This window comes from Echinops telfairi, unplaced genomic scaffold (assembly GCF_000313985.2).
Source record: "Echinops telfairi isolate 266 unplaced genomic scaffold, ASM31398v2 ScPeMD7_7400;HRSCAF=8409, whole genome shotgun sequence".
NCBI lineage: Eukaryota > Metazoa > Chordata > Mammalia > Afrosoricida > Tenrecidae > Echinops > Echinops telfairi.
In genome coordinates, this window is record NW_022111300.1 from 44,621,993 (window position 1) to 44,639,077 (window position 17,085).

Below are 17,085 nucleotides of genomic sequence, written 5' to 3' on the forward strand. Positions count from 1 at the left end.
TCAAGATCTCAGGTTACTGTGTCCCGATGTGAAAATGTGCTGCAAGGAGGTTGAGATGACCTGCTTCTATCTGCTCATCCCAAAATAACAATCAGAGACCTACCGCATGCCCTGCTCATCGCCAGGTGGCCACACCAATTTCCAGACACCAGTAGCATCCACCAACCTTGAGCTTAGCCCCAGTGAGTTAACACCTATCAGGAAGAATGACAACAAAGCCTAAAACCGGCAACACCACCCCATGCTGGAGAGGTCGATGGAACCCGGCTTGCCCTCGCATGGCCAGGAACCTCCGTTGCTATGGAGTCGGGTATGGAAGAGTGATTCTTAAATGTGGACCGAACGCCGAGCATTTTACATGCAAGATTTTGTTGAATCCCTGCAATACTCTATGAGGTCAGAATGCTGCTGGTAGGATGCCCGTTTTACAGACAACAGACTGGGGACTGGAGAGATGGAAGAAGCAATCTGTCTCTGAGTAACAGAGTTAGAAAATGGCAAGGAAGGAGCCTAACTCTGGTCCAGAGCCTAGTGCACTAGAGAAAGAACGCGGTTGAGGATGGGAGGGGGACCTCACAGTTAGGAGTGGAGACTGCCTCCCAGAGAAAGTTAGCATGCAGGATCCTGCTTCTTAAAGGAACAGGTGGACTGAGGGGGCAGGGCAGACAGGAGAGCCCTGAGGACAAGACAGAAAAACCACCCTGGAGATAGCACTTGGTCTTCTTGGATGAGGAAGCTGGAGTCTGCTCCACTTTGCCTCTCAGAGTTAGAAAGAAGCTGGACTATGGAAGGTCTCAGTTCTGGATGAATCTAGGTAGAAAGATCTCCTTGGATCTTATTAGGCCATCTGTGAGGATTAATAAAGCACCAATAAAGGGGAGTTGCACGTGGACCCCCAGTAGTCACCGGAGAACTGAAGTGTAAGGTGTGGTTAGCTTCGCGCCACCAAATCCATCCCCAATGCCAACAGAGCAGTCAAACTCCTGGGGACACACCAGGCATGTCCGAGTAGAAGGACACACCAGGGACCTTCAACGACTGTGCTCTTCTGGAAGATCACCAGGGTTTGCTTCCAAGATGGACAAGAAGTACCAGCCTTTCAGGATGCTGTGTCCTGCGAGGGGAGAGTTTTCAGCAGCATCTTTTGAGTGAAGGAACTCAAAGACTGTGCTCAAGAACATGAAGACCACAACTAGAATGGTGGGGCCAGCCAAGTGCGAACAACGGGTGAATGGGTCAACGAAAGGTGGTATGTCTACACAGTGGAATAGTATTCACCCCTAAAGAGAAACGGAAGTGCCTCGAAGTGCATTGAGCCGTGAACACAGTATGCTGAGTGATTCAAACAGCAAACATTGTATGATCCCACGCATACGAAATCTCTAGCACAGGACCATGCAGAGGTAGACGTTTATGTGGTTACCAGGGGCGGGTGGGAAGGGGAAGGGGAGTGGCTGTTGAATGGGGACTGAGTTTCCGTTAAGGCTGGTGAAAAATAAAAATTGGAAGGTTGGGGGAAGGATGGAAGGGACCAAAATAGGGAGTTTAACATGAAATAAACAAATAGATAAAATAAAACATTGCTTCATGGGGGGGGGGGGGGGAAACCCTCCAGATTCCTTGCCCCCAGATCTAAATATTTTTTATTTGATTAATCATGTTATTGGGAGGCTCTTACAAATCTTATGACAATCCATCGTTCGATTGCATTAAGCACACTTGTACATATGGTGCCATCGACATTTCCAAAGCATTTTCTTTCTACTTGAACCCTTGGTCTCAGCTCCTCTTTTTTCCCCCTCCCTCCCCTCCCCTTTCGCTAAATATTATTTTAAAAGGAGGAAAAGTAAAACTGACGTGGACTTGGAGTCTTTAATGATATACAAGCTTATTTCAAACATACACAAAGGAAGACTGGTGAAACTATTGGAAGCAGGTAGTTGGTGACGAAGCATGGAGAATGTAATTAATGTCACTACACTACACACATAAAAAAATGGCTCAACAGGAAATGTTTTGTTACAGATATTCCATTTCAGTAAAAACTCCTCTCTCCTCCCCACAACCAAAACAATGCCAACCATAAAGGGGTTGTGACCCTGAGACTCTTCCCTCACTCCCTGTCTTTGGCATTTACTCTAGTACTCTCGTTACTTATTTATTCGATGATGTGCCAGGCACTGCAGTGCCCAAAGGTCCCACTGTCCTGGAGGTCACCTTCTATGCCTCCTGCTGACTCCTGACCAGGAAGGTCCCTGACCATCAGAACCCACAAATGCATCCCCACACTGTCGTAACTTACAAACCCCAGACCCAAGACAGAAATGCCTATCTCCAGGGTGACACTGGGCATCCGGCACCCGGGCTTCACAGTGGGGTGATCTTAGTGTGCCCACAGTGTGGAAACTTAAGATGAGCAGGTTGACAGGCTTTGCCTCTGAGCCGGATGCTGAGAACAAGAGCAACCCCAAGGTGAAGGGTTCACCTGGGGCACCCTCTCAGTTCCTCACTCCCAACTGGGATTCACTGGGGAAGTTTCCATAGGTGCAGAGTCCCTGGCCCGGATAAGCACTATTTCAAGACAAATCATAAAAAGATGGCCTTTCATTGTAAACGAGAACAAGACGAACAGGAACTGCGCCTGGGAACAGCCATGAAACCTGGAGAGGCTGCAGGGTAGCCTGCTTCTTACAGCACCGAATTAGAGAAAGGGGCTTCTCCCTCCCTCTCTTGGGATGTGATAAGCAGCCTGCAAACGAGTACTCAAAGATAAGCTGCTGATTAACCACTTCTACAAAAAGATGCCCGAAGGTACGGGAGTCAGGCAGGCATCAAGAGTGAGCACATGCATTCATCATGCCGCAACCCCAGGACCTCCCTTAACCATTGCACATATTAATTTCTCCAAGCCCCAAGTGTCATATCTAAACATATCTAAAGAGTCACTGATTTTTTTGAATTACATGATGATAAAGAGTTTTTATTTCCGTTTCCGGTGACCCCCCAATGCTTCTGAGTCATGTTTGTGAATGTGACCACAGTTGTACGTGTGTATGTGAGAAACACAAACATCGCCTCCGCTTGGATGGCAGGAACCTTTTGCGAGGGGGCAGACGCCGCACTCTCACGTAAGCGAGGGCCGGTGGCAACACATCCCTGCCTCAGTCAAAGGCACAGGCTCGCCTGAGGGAGAAGATCCTGTTTCTGCCTCCTGCTGCCCAGGGCTGCTCTCAGAGCCACCACTTCCCTTCTAGTTTCCAGCTGCTCCCTGGTTCCGGAAGGTTTGCCCTCTCGGCAGTGCTGCAGCACTGGGAGACAGGGTCCTCCTCTCTGCAGAGGGCAAAGTCTCCCGCGGGCTTTCTGAAGAGCCAGGTTGGTGGTTCTGAAATCACTGCCTTGACCACACCACCAAGCCGAAGCTGGACTTGGCACGATGGCCGGTGGAATGGGGTACGTTTTTCAGCAGTGTGTGCCTGCCAGGGCAAGCAAAAGAGCTCCATGGGAATGGATGAGCCTGGACACAAGACAGCTGGCCTTGGGCTACAGGTGGCGCAGGGCTTTTGCTGTATTCCTAATAAACAAGGGAGCTGCAGAATTCAGTTTAAATCACCAATTGAGAATGATGGGGTGGGGGTGAAGGTGGGGGGCTTCCTTCAGGCTCTTTCAAATTTGAGTTTTTGAAGAGTTAGAAATTGCCTCCTGCCCTGCAGAGCCTACAACTAATAGTACCCATCACCCCCTCTCCTTCCCCAGCATGTCGGAATACAAAACTTTGCCCAATGAAACCCACTCAAAGTAGACAGATAAGTGGAACTTAGCTGAGCAAGGAAAAGCGGTTTGGGGGTTGTTGTTGTTTTTTTTTTAGAAGGAAATGCTATATTTGTGAACATGAAAAGTAAACCTGTCAATTAATTTCGTTATTAATATTTGGTCGAACCACCTCTGCCAACTCGGCCAGGACATGAACCTGGGGTGACACAGGTGTGAACTGCAAGGTGGCAGGTGTCACAGGATGAAATAGACTAAACCTGGCCCCCTGCAAAATGAAAGTGGAGCATTCACTGTGGCTTTTGACACGGTCACTTTGATCAACAGAAGGGACTCACTTGCTCAGTAAAAGGCTGCCCCTTTTCTGCACTTTGCTATTAAACTGACTGCTGTGTGTTGGGGGTTCGCGTGGCATTTGGAAATCAGTGTGCTCCAGTTATGTTTTTAATAGGGGAGTTTAATGCTTCTGAAGGGTTTGTGGATATTGTATTTCTTTTGAGCATGTTTGTTGTCAGTGTGTGTTGTCAAACCCATTCTGACTCAACCACCCTACAGAATGGATTAGAACTGAAACCTTTACGGAAGTGGGTCTCCCAGACTTTTCTCCCGGGGGGCTTGAACCACCAATCTTTCATTCAGCAGCCTAGTGTCTAATCCACCAGGACTCCTTGAGGGGCCATGGTAGCGCAGTGGTTAAGTGTTGGAATGCTAACCTCGAGGTCAGTAGTTCAAAACTACTAGCCGACTTTCTACTCCTGTAAAGACTTACAACAGTGGTTCTCAACCTTCCTAATGCCGCGACCCTCTAATACAGTTCCTCATGTTGTGGGGACCCCATAGGTGGGTGAGTCTCATGTGGGCAGACCCACCTGGAGACGGATAGAGGAGAGGTGTCTCGATTCCTAAGACCATCAGAAAAATGGTCTTAGGCGACCCCTGTGAAAGGGTTGTTCAACCCCCAAAAGGGTTTTGACCCCCAGGTTGAGAACCACTGCTACGGTCTCAGAACCTCGCAGGAGCAATCTTACCTTGGCCTATAGGATCCCCATGAGTCAGAATTGACTCGATGGCACGGAGGTCTATTGTTTTGGTTTGTTTTTTGAGTCTTCTATAGAACTATGTTACATTTCTACTATAACATTGAAGGCGGGGAAGCCCAGCACAGAGCATTGTCAAAATCCTTGATAAATCCATTTGAAGGATTTCTTTATAAATATCAAATCTGAGCCTTAGATCAGATGCCACCTAGAGTCCCTGCGGAAAACCTTTCCAGAATAAAACCGTGCTGCAGTCCCGTATCCAGCACTGCGTCCTGTCTAGCTCTTGACCCCAGGAGTTCAATTCCATCAGCTGAGATCCGTCACAGGAGAGACGGAGCCGATTACTAGCATTCCTCTGGCCACATACGAGGGGGCTTCTAAAAGTTCAGGGGGGAAATGCTGTTATCTTCTCAGTCCACTCTTCCACGAGCTGTTGGCAGCCCCCTCGGGTATGTTTTGGTCTAACAACAACAACACACAAACCAATATCCCATCAGAATTACCCCGCCCACGCAGCAACATCTGAAGTCTGCTTCCTGGTATCACGGACTGCATTCTACCAGTCTTCCAGACAAGGGGAAATCTTTTCTTGGTGCTAGACATTCTGATTAGAAGCAGAACCTCCTTTTTTTGATCTTTAACATACCTGGCGGTGGGGGTCATGGCCAAAAGGAATGCTCCCCTCCCCACCCGCTTTAACGACTGCACCCCAAACATTTTCACGAGAAACCATTTCCCAGTGGGACACATGCAGCAGACAAAATATCAGATGTCTTTTTCCAGCTGTCCGGTTCCCCGGGGGTGGCTCTGCCTTCTATCTGCCTTTTGCTATAATTAGGACAGCTTAGGGTTTATCTGGGCCTTTTGTCCAAACCAGAGTCCGGTCCCCGCCGCAGCAACAGCTGTCGTTCACAAGGCCCGGGTGGTACTGGGAGACTCAGCCTTGAGTTCCAGGATGGGATGGCCAGCAGTCACTGACCAGGGGCAGTGGGGGGAGTGGAGGGGGCAGAAGCTGCGCATGCAAGGACCATGTCTCTTGGCAGTTGAGAAAAGGGGTGTGGGGGTGTCTTACCTGCGGATCCCTGCTCTCCTCTGGAACCCGGCTTGCTTCCGGCAGATCAGCCAGGAGCACCCCTTCCCCCGTGGCATCTGCACCCTCTCCTTCTCTGGGGAGCGAGGCTGTTGGTGTCTGCAGGTCGCGTGCATCTTGCTCTGCCGTGGCATGTTCACCCGAGCGGGACAGCGGCCGAAGACCAGTGGCTTCCGCGGTGGCGTGAGAAGGGTCCCCTTTGTTGCTCTGCAGCCGTGGGGGCAAAGCAGGATCCCCGGGGTGCCGATCCGGGGTGCCTTCTGTGGTTCTTCCTCTCGGGTGGCTGTCTGGCTTCTTGAGTTTCCCCTTAATTCCTGGTCGCCTGGCCCTAACAGGTTTCTCTCCGTCCTCGCTCCGGGCGTCCTTCTCCCCAACTCTGCTCTGGGCCGCAGTCACCCCCCATGGGTGTGTCCCTGCCCTCTCTAACTCACCCGGTGGCGTCTCAGGCGGCGCCTTGTCCATGGTGATCAGACTGTGGATGTCAACTTCCTCGCCTGGCTGACGGCTGTCTATGGTTTCCCCTTGAATTCCTGGATAAACACAAGCAGCCCGGGACGCAGGGGCCGGTGTCGATCTCCCCTGGCCTGTCACCGGGCACGTCCCCTCCTGGTGAGGACCCAAAGTCAGAGTCATCCCTGCGTGTGGAGGTGAGGGGCCGCCGCCGCCACTTCTGAGCCCCACTTCTTGGGGCGGAGAGTGATAACGGCAGGAGCCAGGGGTGGCGTCCATAGGCCCAGTGTTATCTGACACCTGGGACCCACGGTCCACCTCCCTGAGGAAATGCCCACCCCCACCCCAACCACACTCCCTGCAATCCTGCTCTTCGTCATGGCTTTCCAATAAAAACACACACCCCGTCCCTTGCAGGTGCCGTTGCCAGACGGCATTAGAGTAATCCGTCATAACATCGGAACATTCCAGATACTCCAGGTCATCGTCCGAAAACTCCTCCGTGTACGTTCGGGCTATCTCTGGGCAAAGTTCACAGTCACTGTCCGAGTGCTCGCTGGGAACGCGCAGTGGGCAGGGTGGCTGGTGGCCTGGGTGGGTGGACGTGGCCACCTCGGGGAGTGGGTGGCTGGAGCTAATGTATTTCTGAACTCTGGGCTCCTGGTGGCCAGCGTTTAGGGGGTCCTCCTTGGGCCCAAGGTGGTGCCAGGTGGGCTGGGATACTTTGGAATGCTGTGTTCGGTGGCAATCTCCATTTAGGTTTTCGGACAGCCCATGGGAATGGGGGCCAAGGACCACGTCGGCGACTCCCTCTGGGTCATTTGTCTCGTAAGCCACTCGGGTTTGCCTCGGGTCTTCACCACCCGAAGGTGTTTCCAGGCGGGAGGTTTGAATGTTGCCGCAGGTTTGCCGCTGCAGGGAACCTGGAAGGCTGGGTGTTTCCGGCGTGGCATCAGCAGACCTGGGAGGGCCCAGGAAGGTCCTCTCCTCTTCCTTGTAAGGATGGGCTTTTGAATCCACTTGTGGGGCACTTCCGGCCTCGTGGGTGCCTGTTTCATGTTTCCGACCTGTGTGGGCATCACCTTTCTTGCTGGGGGGCAGTTGTGGGTCCTCGGGAGAGCTCTGGACTTCGATGTGGGCAGAACAGCAGATCATTCCGAAGCAGTTCTGTGCGGAGACTTGGTAGACGGCAGCGTCATCCGAGGTACAGCTAGGACAGAGACAATAGACCGGTGAGTCGACCCGTGTGGGTGCAGCATGCCAATGCTTTCCACACCACAGTGCAGGGAGACAGGGTCCCTGCTTTTGCCCGAAATCTCAGGAAGACTGGTGGTCACCTTGGGGTCACTGACCCTGGACTGTGGCTGGCCCTGGTACATCATCCTGCGACCACCCGTTTCCCTAAAAGCATGTCCCACTCTTAGGCCAAGCGGGAAAATGCTGAGAATGACTTAAATGAGGGCAATGATTCTCATGCACACATATCCAAGTTTCTCCTCTCCTCCTTTGTCGTTGTTTTTATATTTTGGAATCTGAAAAGGCATCATTTTCTGGAGGGAGGTGTTCACACACACACAGCCTGGAGTGTTCTACCGCGAAGAGCCTCGCAGTAACTCTTCCTCCGAAAACACTGAGACGGTTCTTGCCAGGAGGCTGTAAAGATAATAACATCCCGGGGAGAGGGGGCTATCTCCTCTTCACTTTCTCGTGGCTATGTGGTCTCTACCGTGGCCCAGTGAACCCGTGGCTGGGAACGCGTTCTCATGCCATCTGCCAGGCCAAAGAGCCAACGAGCCCTGGGCCGACCAAGCCCAGTGCTCTCCCCACTCCCGATGGACAGCGCCCCCCATGGTACCTCCCAGTATTGGGCTGCATGGAATCCAAAGCCCTGACGTGTACCTCCCACACCTGGGTCCCCCTCCAAGCTCTGCACCCCCAACGATGACATGTTACGTAAGCCTCCTAATCGGTGCTCATTAATCTTATGTAACCTCATACCTGCAAGATTGCCAATCGCGCTCCCTGTATAACTCAGCTCAGAAATCAGCAGCCGTTTTCAGAAGGCAGAAACGGAGGCTGGCTTGTTCTTCCTAGCAACGCTGACGTCCGTCTTGAGTAACCTCTGTGTAAGCTCCCCAAACTCACTGACATTGAGTTGATGCTGACTCATGGCAACCCCACAGGACAGAGAACTGCCCCTGTAGGTTTCTGAGACTAATTCTTTAACTGGAGTAGAAAGCCTCGTCTCTCTCCAGGGGAGGGGCTGGTCGGTCCTAACTGCTCCTCTTGTGAACCACAGCCCAACACGTAACCATTACACTGCCAGGGCTATGCACCAATATCTAAGCCAGAAAGGGGCAGGGTAGACACACAAACACACACAGTCTCCTTCATCCTTTGTCCTCCTCACTGCCATGCAGCCCAGGTGCTCATGAGCCCTTAAAAACTGGGCTTCGTTTTTCAGTCAGTCACTTAAGACCTTATTTCTTGTAGGCTGGTCACCTGATTCCCAAGTAGAAGCTGCTCCGGGGAGCCTTGGGGGTGAGGGAGCCTTCCTTGGTCAACAGCAGCAGACTCACAGTGACCCTGCAGGAGAGGGTAGAACTGCCAATGTGGGTTTCTGAGACTCACTCTTTATGGGAGTAGAAAGCCGTGTGTGTGTGTGTGTGTGTGTGTGTGTGTGTGTGTGTGTGTGTGTGTCTCTCTCTCTCAGGACAGCTGGTGGTTTTGAACCGCTGGCATTGGCATTGCGGCTAGCAGCCCAACCCTTAACCACTGTACCTCCGGGGCTCCAACGTAGGAGAACTGAAATTCAGGGCAATCACTCTGTCTTGTTCATGAGGTTCTTCTGAGGTTCAAATGAGAACTCAATAAGTCAACATGCAGGCGCTTTGTCAAGCGGAGACCTTCTAGCACGATGTGTTCTGTAAGGATGCGGCAGTGCTCAGGCCAAGTTCCCTCCGTGGTTCTCCAGCCATGTCCGTGACAATCATGGGAAAGTTACATAAACTTCCCAGATCGGGGTCCCTCCGTGCAGGGCTGAGGAATCTGCTTTAAAAGAGCCCCAAGATTCTGAGAGAGATCAGTTTGTCCCGGGGGACAGTCTCATGCTCATCCTCATTAACAAGCTGCAGTGAGAGATGTGTCTTTGGGTGCAGCAGAGGAAGGTAACTTGTGCTGGAGTTCCTCATTGCCCATGAAGTATGGACTGTCCCCTTCCCCCGATATGTGCTGTAAACCCTTACCCCTGTGCCTGTGGTTAAAATCCTAGTTGGGAGTGGGTTTTCCTTCTTATTTTAATGAGGCAGGATTACTAGAGGGTGTGCTCTAAAGCCATCCCTTTTTCAAGATAAAACCGGACGTGGGAGAAGATTGATGTGAAGCCACAAGCAGATGGCCAAGGAACAAGGGTCTTCCTGCAGAGCCCACAGAACCGGAAAGCCTTCTCTGAGTGCCAGTGCCCTGAAGTTGGACCTCTAGCCTCCTAAACTGTGAGAAAATGCCATCTGTTTGTAAAAGCCATTCCTTGTGGAATGTCTCTTTGGGCAGCACTACCTAATACCTAATTCCTAAGTCTTTCTCTTCATGCCCCCTGTTAAAATCAATGCTTTGGCCTCAGTTGAGTGCTTTACCACTTGCCATCGAGTTGGTTCCAACTTCCCTGTATGCCAGGGTAGAACTGGACAGCAGGGAGTTTTCAATGGCTGAATTTTCAGGGATAGATCACCAGACCTTTCTCCCAAAATGACCCTGGGTCAACTGACACCTCTAGTCCAGCCCAGTGAGTTAACAGTGTCCACCACCCTAAGCCTCCAGAGAGAGTCAACAGGAGCTGCTGGGAAATCTCAGGGAATTCATAATCCCTGACCTCGAGTCCTCTGTCCAAGAGGCTACCCACCCTGATGGCTACCAAGGTTTCTGTAGAAGGGGGGCATCAGGCTTGAGCATATAGAATGGGGTCAGAGAGCACAGAAGGAGAGGAATACAGTGATTCTCCAGAATTGGGGAGGGGGTGCAGGGGGGAGCAGAGGGAACTTCCAAAAGATATGAACTGAAAGTAGAAAATTCCAGAAAGATATTTACCTGTGTCTTATGGACTATGCATATGCATTCCACTCTGTGGATCACAAGAAACGATGGACACCATTTCAAAGAATGAAAATTCTGCAACACTGCGTTGTGCTCATACAGAATTTGTACACAGACCAAGAGGCAGTTGTTCAAACAGAATAAGGTGATGCTGCCTGCTTGGGATCAGGAAGGGTGTGTTTCAGCACTGTGTCCTTTCGCCATATTTAGTCTGCATGCGAAACAAATCATCCACAAAGGTAGAAGAAGAATGTGGCATCAGGATTGGAAGGAGGCTCATTAACAACCCGTGATCTGCAGATGACACAACCTTGCTTGCTGAAAGGGCAAAGAACTTGAAGCACTTCGTGATGAAGATCAGCTGTAATCAGCATGGTTTTGCTTCAACAACAAAGAAAACAGAAGTTCTCACACCTGGATCATTGGAAGCTGTCAAGGATGTCATTTGACTTGGATTCCCAAGCAACACCCTTGGACGCATGGTCAACCATGTCTTGCAAGGGGGAAATCTGTTACAAAAAGACCATCTTAAATGTCACTCTGAGGAGTATGTGCACCGAACCCAAGCCATCTTCTTTTCATTGGCCTCAAATGCATTCAAATGCTGGACAATGAATAAGAAGATCGAAGATGAATTGATGCATTTGAATTAGGATATTGTCGAAAATACTGACTAAACCGTGGATTGATAGAAGTACAAACACACCTGTTTGGGGAAAACGGACAGCCAGAATGCTTCTTGGAAGAGAGGAGGGTGAGACATCCTCTCATGGACTTTGGCCAGGTTATCAAGAGCCTCTTGTCTCTAGAGAAGGATATCATGTGGAAAGTCTTACGGATCCAGTGGTGGTGGAAACAACTCAGCACTGGCATGGATCTCCATGTGGCTCTTCCAACTCCAGGGCTCCGACTGCCATCAATGTAGCTTCATGTGACTTGTCAACAGGAATGTGTAGCATAGTGTGTGTGTCCTGCCTCCAGCAAGCTATTTATCTCTGTAGTGCCTCCAAATGAGGTCATCAAGCTCTGACTTGATTGACAGGCTGAACTCCACCTCTTCACTCTTAATAGTCTCAAGTTGACACCAGATTATGTAACTAGCACAATGTCCAAAGTATGTAAGATGCCATTTACCTTGAGTACATGGAACTTCAGGAATTAAATCTCCAGGATTGGTCTAAAACAGAGCAATATGTTGTCCTCAGTACTTCTTTAGATAAAGATAGATGATAGATAGATGATAGATAGATAGATAGATAGATAGATATACATATACACACGTGAAAACATGTTTTCTACATATTCAGCCATTGCTACCCATACAAAGCGGAGATGGGTGACATCCTTCAAATTGTATCAACATTCCCCTTTTTTCCCATCAGCAGCTTCACTCCATTAACTAAGCCTCATTGAGTGCCCCCCTTTCTCATCCATATTCAAAGTAACCACTGACCACGTGGTCTCTTGCAGATAAGGTTTTTTTCGCGTGTTGTACTCTGAAGTTACCATCTTTGTTTTTGAGCTAACCTGCTGTTTAGACAAACAGTGACTTCAAAGAGAAGTTTAGCTCCGAGGTTTAAAGAGTCTCTCGGGGCAATTTCCTGGGGGATGCCTCCAGTCTCCCAGGGTCCCATACGTCTGGATCCTTGGAGAATTTGAAGATGGACATTTTTCTCCCTTTCTATCAGGACGCATCTACGTGTGCCTGATCAGAACCTTCTTTGGGGGTGGGCGGACCCTATCTGGTTCTTCTGGTCAGAAAGCAGAGGAGGCCGTGGTTCGTGGACGCCGTGAGCCTGTGTTGCTGTCCCTTCTCTGATAGGGGCTCTCCTTCGTCCTCTGCTGTGTGCCAGATAAACAGAGACCAATAGCTGTTATCTTCACAAACAAACAAAAAACCCCACTGACCTGGAGTCAATTCCAACCAGCAGCTATGGAGCAGAGTAGAAAATGCTCCTTACAGTTCCTGAGACTAAAACTCTATACGGCCCTTTATTCTTTTAGACAAAATTCAGGACACCAATGAATTGGTGCTTTGGTGCATTATAGCCATCAGTATCTAGCCTATTTAAATGAAGAGAAATAGAAAACAATTCCTTTTAAAATAAAAATCTCTCTCTTTACCTGTTAGCACAGGCCATATTTTAAGGAAAAGAACACTGGAAACACACTGATTTCTGGGACATATTTCCCACTGCAGCTGGGTACGTGTTGTCTCGGTGATTTGGTGACCCCTAACAAAAAGGCACCCTTGGGTGGCTTTTTCTCATGCTCTGGCTGCTCAAAGTCCACACCAGAATGCCACTTCCTTCTGGGAAGCTCTGCCCTGTTCTGATGACTTCTGGGAACCCGGGGCTTGTAGATTGCCCTCCCGTGCCCCCTGTCCTCTGCCAGGTCTGCGTCTCTGTGTCTACTCTGGTGCCCTTACAGCTCAGAAGTGGGTAAGTCTCCACTGATGAGACCTCAGCCGATGGATTGCACGGCATTGGATTATCATGGGATTACAGCACAAGATGGTAGTACACTGCACTGCGATGCATGGCGTCATAGGTGAGGGAATGACCTCATATTACACTCTGCCCCACCCAAGGCCCTCAGATTGGATTGCACATAACTACTCCATGACAGCAAAGACACTGGGATTTGGCCAGACACCTGGGAACCAAGGCCCAGCCACTTGGACACATCAAAGGAGCCAGCACACTTTTCAAAACTACTGAGAAAGTATCTTCTCCATTCACCAATGTACCCCGTCACATCCCCAAGAAAGATGGGTTGAAATGCAGCCAAAGAACTGGGTGGGCCTTGGCGCTGGACTGCCTCAGACCCACTCTGCTCCCTATTCATCTCAAGATCACTGGGTTAAGTCCCTGAGGCCGAGCCTCCCAGGTTCCCGTGACCACTAGCCACCTTCTGCCCTTGGCCAAATGAGGCAGCACCTAGCAGGCGTCCTCAACCTATGGCCCGCGGGCCACATGCGGCCCGCCGAGGACATTTATCCAGCCTGCCGGGTGTCTTTGCCCCGTTTGTTTTTTTACTTCAAAATCAGATATGTGCAATGTGCATAGGAATTTGTCCATACTTTTTTTAAAACTATAGTCCGGCCCGCCAACGGGTCTGAGGGACAGTAAATTGGCCCCCTGTTCAAAAAGTTTGAGGACCCCTGACCTAGAGGGTGTGGTAGGGGAGAGAAGCCAGCTCAGGTGGCACTTTCAGGAGCAGCTGCAATCCTGTAGCTCCAGGGGGGACACCACCAGGGGGCAACTTCTGCCCTGAGACTCTGGGCTGGCAGTCTGCCACGCCCTTTATCTCTGCAGTCTGTGTGGTCGTGGATTCCCACGGGCTTCAGTCTCTGGGCTACCTCGCCGCCTGTTGTTTGGCTCCACAACTTCCCAGGCTCGCGTGTGTGTGTGTGTGTGTGTGTGTGTGTGTGTGTGTGTGTGTGTGTGTGTTTAATCATTCTATTGATGGATCTTCAGCTCTTATAACAATCCATACATCAAGTGTATCGATCGCCTTTGTGTCTGTGTTGCCATCATCCTTTTCAAAGCGTTTTCTTTCTACTCAAGCCTTTGGTATCAGCTCCGCCTCTTCCCCCGTCACCCCCCAGCCTCCTGTGTTGTCCCATTACCCTGAACACTTGAAAGTGAGTCTTAACTGCCTGGTTAATCCCCGATCCATAAAGAGATGATTGGTTTTACTGGTGTTAGAATGAGAAGAAGACGTTTGTTGTTGCTGTTTGGTAACATGGAGTTGGTTCCAGCCCATAGCGACCCTGTGCACAACAGAAGGAAACCCTGGCTGGCCCTGCACGGCCCTCACAGTTGTTCCTGTGCTTGAGCCCATTGTGGCAGCCACAGTGTCCGCCCAGCTCCTGCAAGGCCTTCCTCTTTTTCGCTGCCCCTCCACTTTACCAAACAGGATGTCCCTCTCCAGGGACTGGTCTCTCCTGACAACATGTCCAAAGTATGTGAGACAAAGTCTTGCTGTCCTTGCCTCTAAGGAGCACTCTGGCCATACTGTTCCTTAGCTGAAAACACTGTAGGACACTGAGGGGGACACTGAGTTTTGGTTTAGGCTGATGGCCTCATTTGGGAACAGATAAGGGAGGTGGTTGGCCAACAGGATGAACGTGAAGCCACTGACCCGTATATGGGTTGACTGTTGGAATGCCGAATGTTCTGTTACCTGTGTATTTACTGGAATATCTATGGTATACAAGGCGCCGCATTAACCACATTAACCACATTAACCACAAGGTCGGAGATGCTGTGACTTGATGCGTCAGAGTGGTTCTGACCCATAATAGCCGCCCCACACGCAACAGAGACCAGCACTGTCTGCTCAGTCCTGCGTCCTCCTCACCATCGTTGCCCATTGTTGCAGCCACTGCATTCGAAAAAGCAGCTCGGCTCCTGGACCCTTTCCCACCCAAGAAGTCAGGCGAGCATCTGTGGAAAGAGCTTCAGGACAGTACACACTGAGTGTCCTTAGCACTCAAGCCAAGGGCGGGTGCAGAGGGGCTCAACTCCACAGGAAGTTGTGCGCTGACGCCGACCTAGGCAACGCACAGCAGGACTGGACAGGAAAGGCAGTAGGTGCCCAGTTTGGGGGAGGAGACAGGGGCAGATCATTCTAGACAGAAAAGCTAACACAAAGGCTAGTGGAGGTGAGAGAGTTTCAGGCACCCCCAGAAAATGTCAGCGCCCCCTTTTTATTTAGAGACTGTGGAATGGTAGACTGGGGGAGCGGGGCACCTGCATTATTAACCGTTGAAGTAGGATAACTCAGAGAGTGAACGGGACCCTGGGAAATGAACACTGGGTCAGCAGGCAGACTAGGGCTGTGCCAGGGAAACTGAGGCAGGCATGGCCAATCGAAAGGTAGGGGCATACTGAGTGGAGGGCTGGGCCCAGGTGGGGAGGTCTTCATCCAGACCCAAGTGGTGACCACCTTCAGACTCCAGTCCACTGTGATGTAGATCACCACACAGTGTCCAGGGGGAGAGGTGGAGATGCCCCTGGGCTCAGATCTGACATAGCCCGTGCCCTCTGCCTGGGTGGGATCACAATTTTCCCAGACCCCAAAGCCCCAGTGAGCAATCATGTGTCTTCTCCAGCACCTACAGCTGCATGCCCAGCAGGCAGCTTGGGTTTGATAAAGACAGGCAGAGATGCTTCTTTCCCTAGGGTGTGGGGACCAGGGCCGGGGGCGCGGGGGTGGGGGCATTGGCTGAGAGATAGGTCTGAACAGGGAGCAGTATGTGATCTGAAAAACCCGATCAGCTTTCGGCAGGCACACATGGGCAGTGAAGGCTTCCATGCTCAGCAGGGGAAAGGTCAGGTTCCCAGAGCTTCGGGGACCTGGGCCAGGGGCAGGGAACCCGACCCAGCCTGGAGGGATTAACTTGGGGCTGGGGGTAGGGGGTGGGGGCTGGAGGGCATTCCGGGCAGAAGCGGCCAGGGAAAGGGCAGTAAGGAAGTGAGCTGGCATGGGAGTGGCAGAGGTGGTGGTGAGGGTGGGAGGCCCGGGGGATAGGCCCCCCACTGGCAAGGTTCAGAGGCCCCGCTTGGGAATATCCTGTGAGAGCCAGAGGCAGGGCCCGTGTGGCTTCTCCAGACAAGTGCAACCGGGAGCAGATTGCAAAGCCAGGGGGACATTGCTTGGGGTGGACCAGCCCCTGACCGACTCCCAGCAATAATTGTGCTGGCACCAGCGTTTGACTGAGAATCAAAAACAGACCAACCTTATAGGACAAATTTGCCATCGAATCTATTCTGACATATACTAACCCTGCCGGACAGAGAAGCATTGGCCACTGGGTTTCCAAGGCTGAACATCTCCAAGGAAGTGGACTGCCCCATCTCTCTCCAGCTGCTGGTTCGAACAGCCGACTTTTCAGGTAGCAGCCGACACTTAATCACAGTTCCACCAGGGCGTCTCCCTCCAAAACCCAAACTCACAACCATCGAGTCAATGTCAACCCTAACGATCCTACAGGACAGGGTAGAACTCTTCCATGAGCTTCCCAGACTATAAACTTTGTCTTTCTCCCTCGGAGCGGCTGGGGATCTCGAACTGTCAACCTTGTGGTTAGCAGCCCAACACAGAACCACCACGCCACCTGTCTGAAACAAGCGCAGGGGAGAGAAGATCTGCACTCCTGGGAGTTCCACGTCAGTCACCAAATGGCCAACAAGCCCGTCACCATGCCTGCCATCAGCAGTTTCTCTGCGTGAGTTTGAATCCCCCCCCTCTCCAATGAGGAGCCAAGTGCTATCCCATGGGCTCCACCAGAGACTGGAGGAGGAAGTGAGTTAATTGGGGCCCTGGCACACGGTAGCCCCTGAGTCACTTGTGCACTATTAGAATGGCTTGGAGAGCCGTTATTCTTTATTGGTATGATGATGATTATTTAAGGACTTTCAGTTTTAACATTTTGTTATATTCTGATTTGAGGTTTCTGTGATGAACTGAGATAGTGTTCCCTGTTCCTTTTTAAATATTATTCACTTATTTACTTGATCATTTTATTGGGAGCTGCTCTTATAGATATCGTAACATTCCATAATTAAGTCACATCCAGTACTCTTGTACACTTGTTACCACAATCAGTTTCACAATGTTCTCCTTCTTCCTCACCTCCTT

The 17,085-nt window shown here is 50.9% G+C and overlaps 1 protein-coding gene across 1 annotated transcript in view; it reads right to left on the bottom strand.

Moving 5' to 3' along the window:
- ALPK2 (alpha kinase 2) overlaps nucleotides 1–17,085 on the bottom strand; it is a 116,184-nt gene that overhangs the window by 68,204 nt on the left and 30,895 nt on the right. The window contains exon 4 of the mRNA XM_045296055.1: nucleotides 5,881–7,558. Within this exon, the coding sequence (XP_045151990.1) occupies nucleotides 5,881–7,558 (1,678 nt within the window). The remainder of the gene's footprint in view (nucleotides 1–5,880; nucleotides 7,559–17,085) is intronic.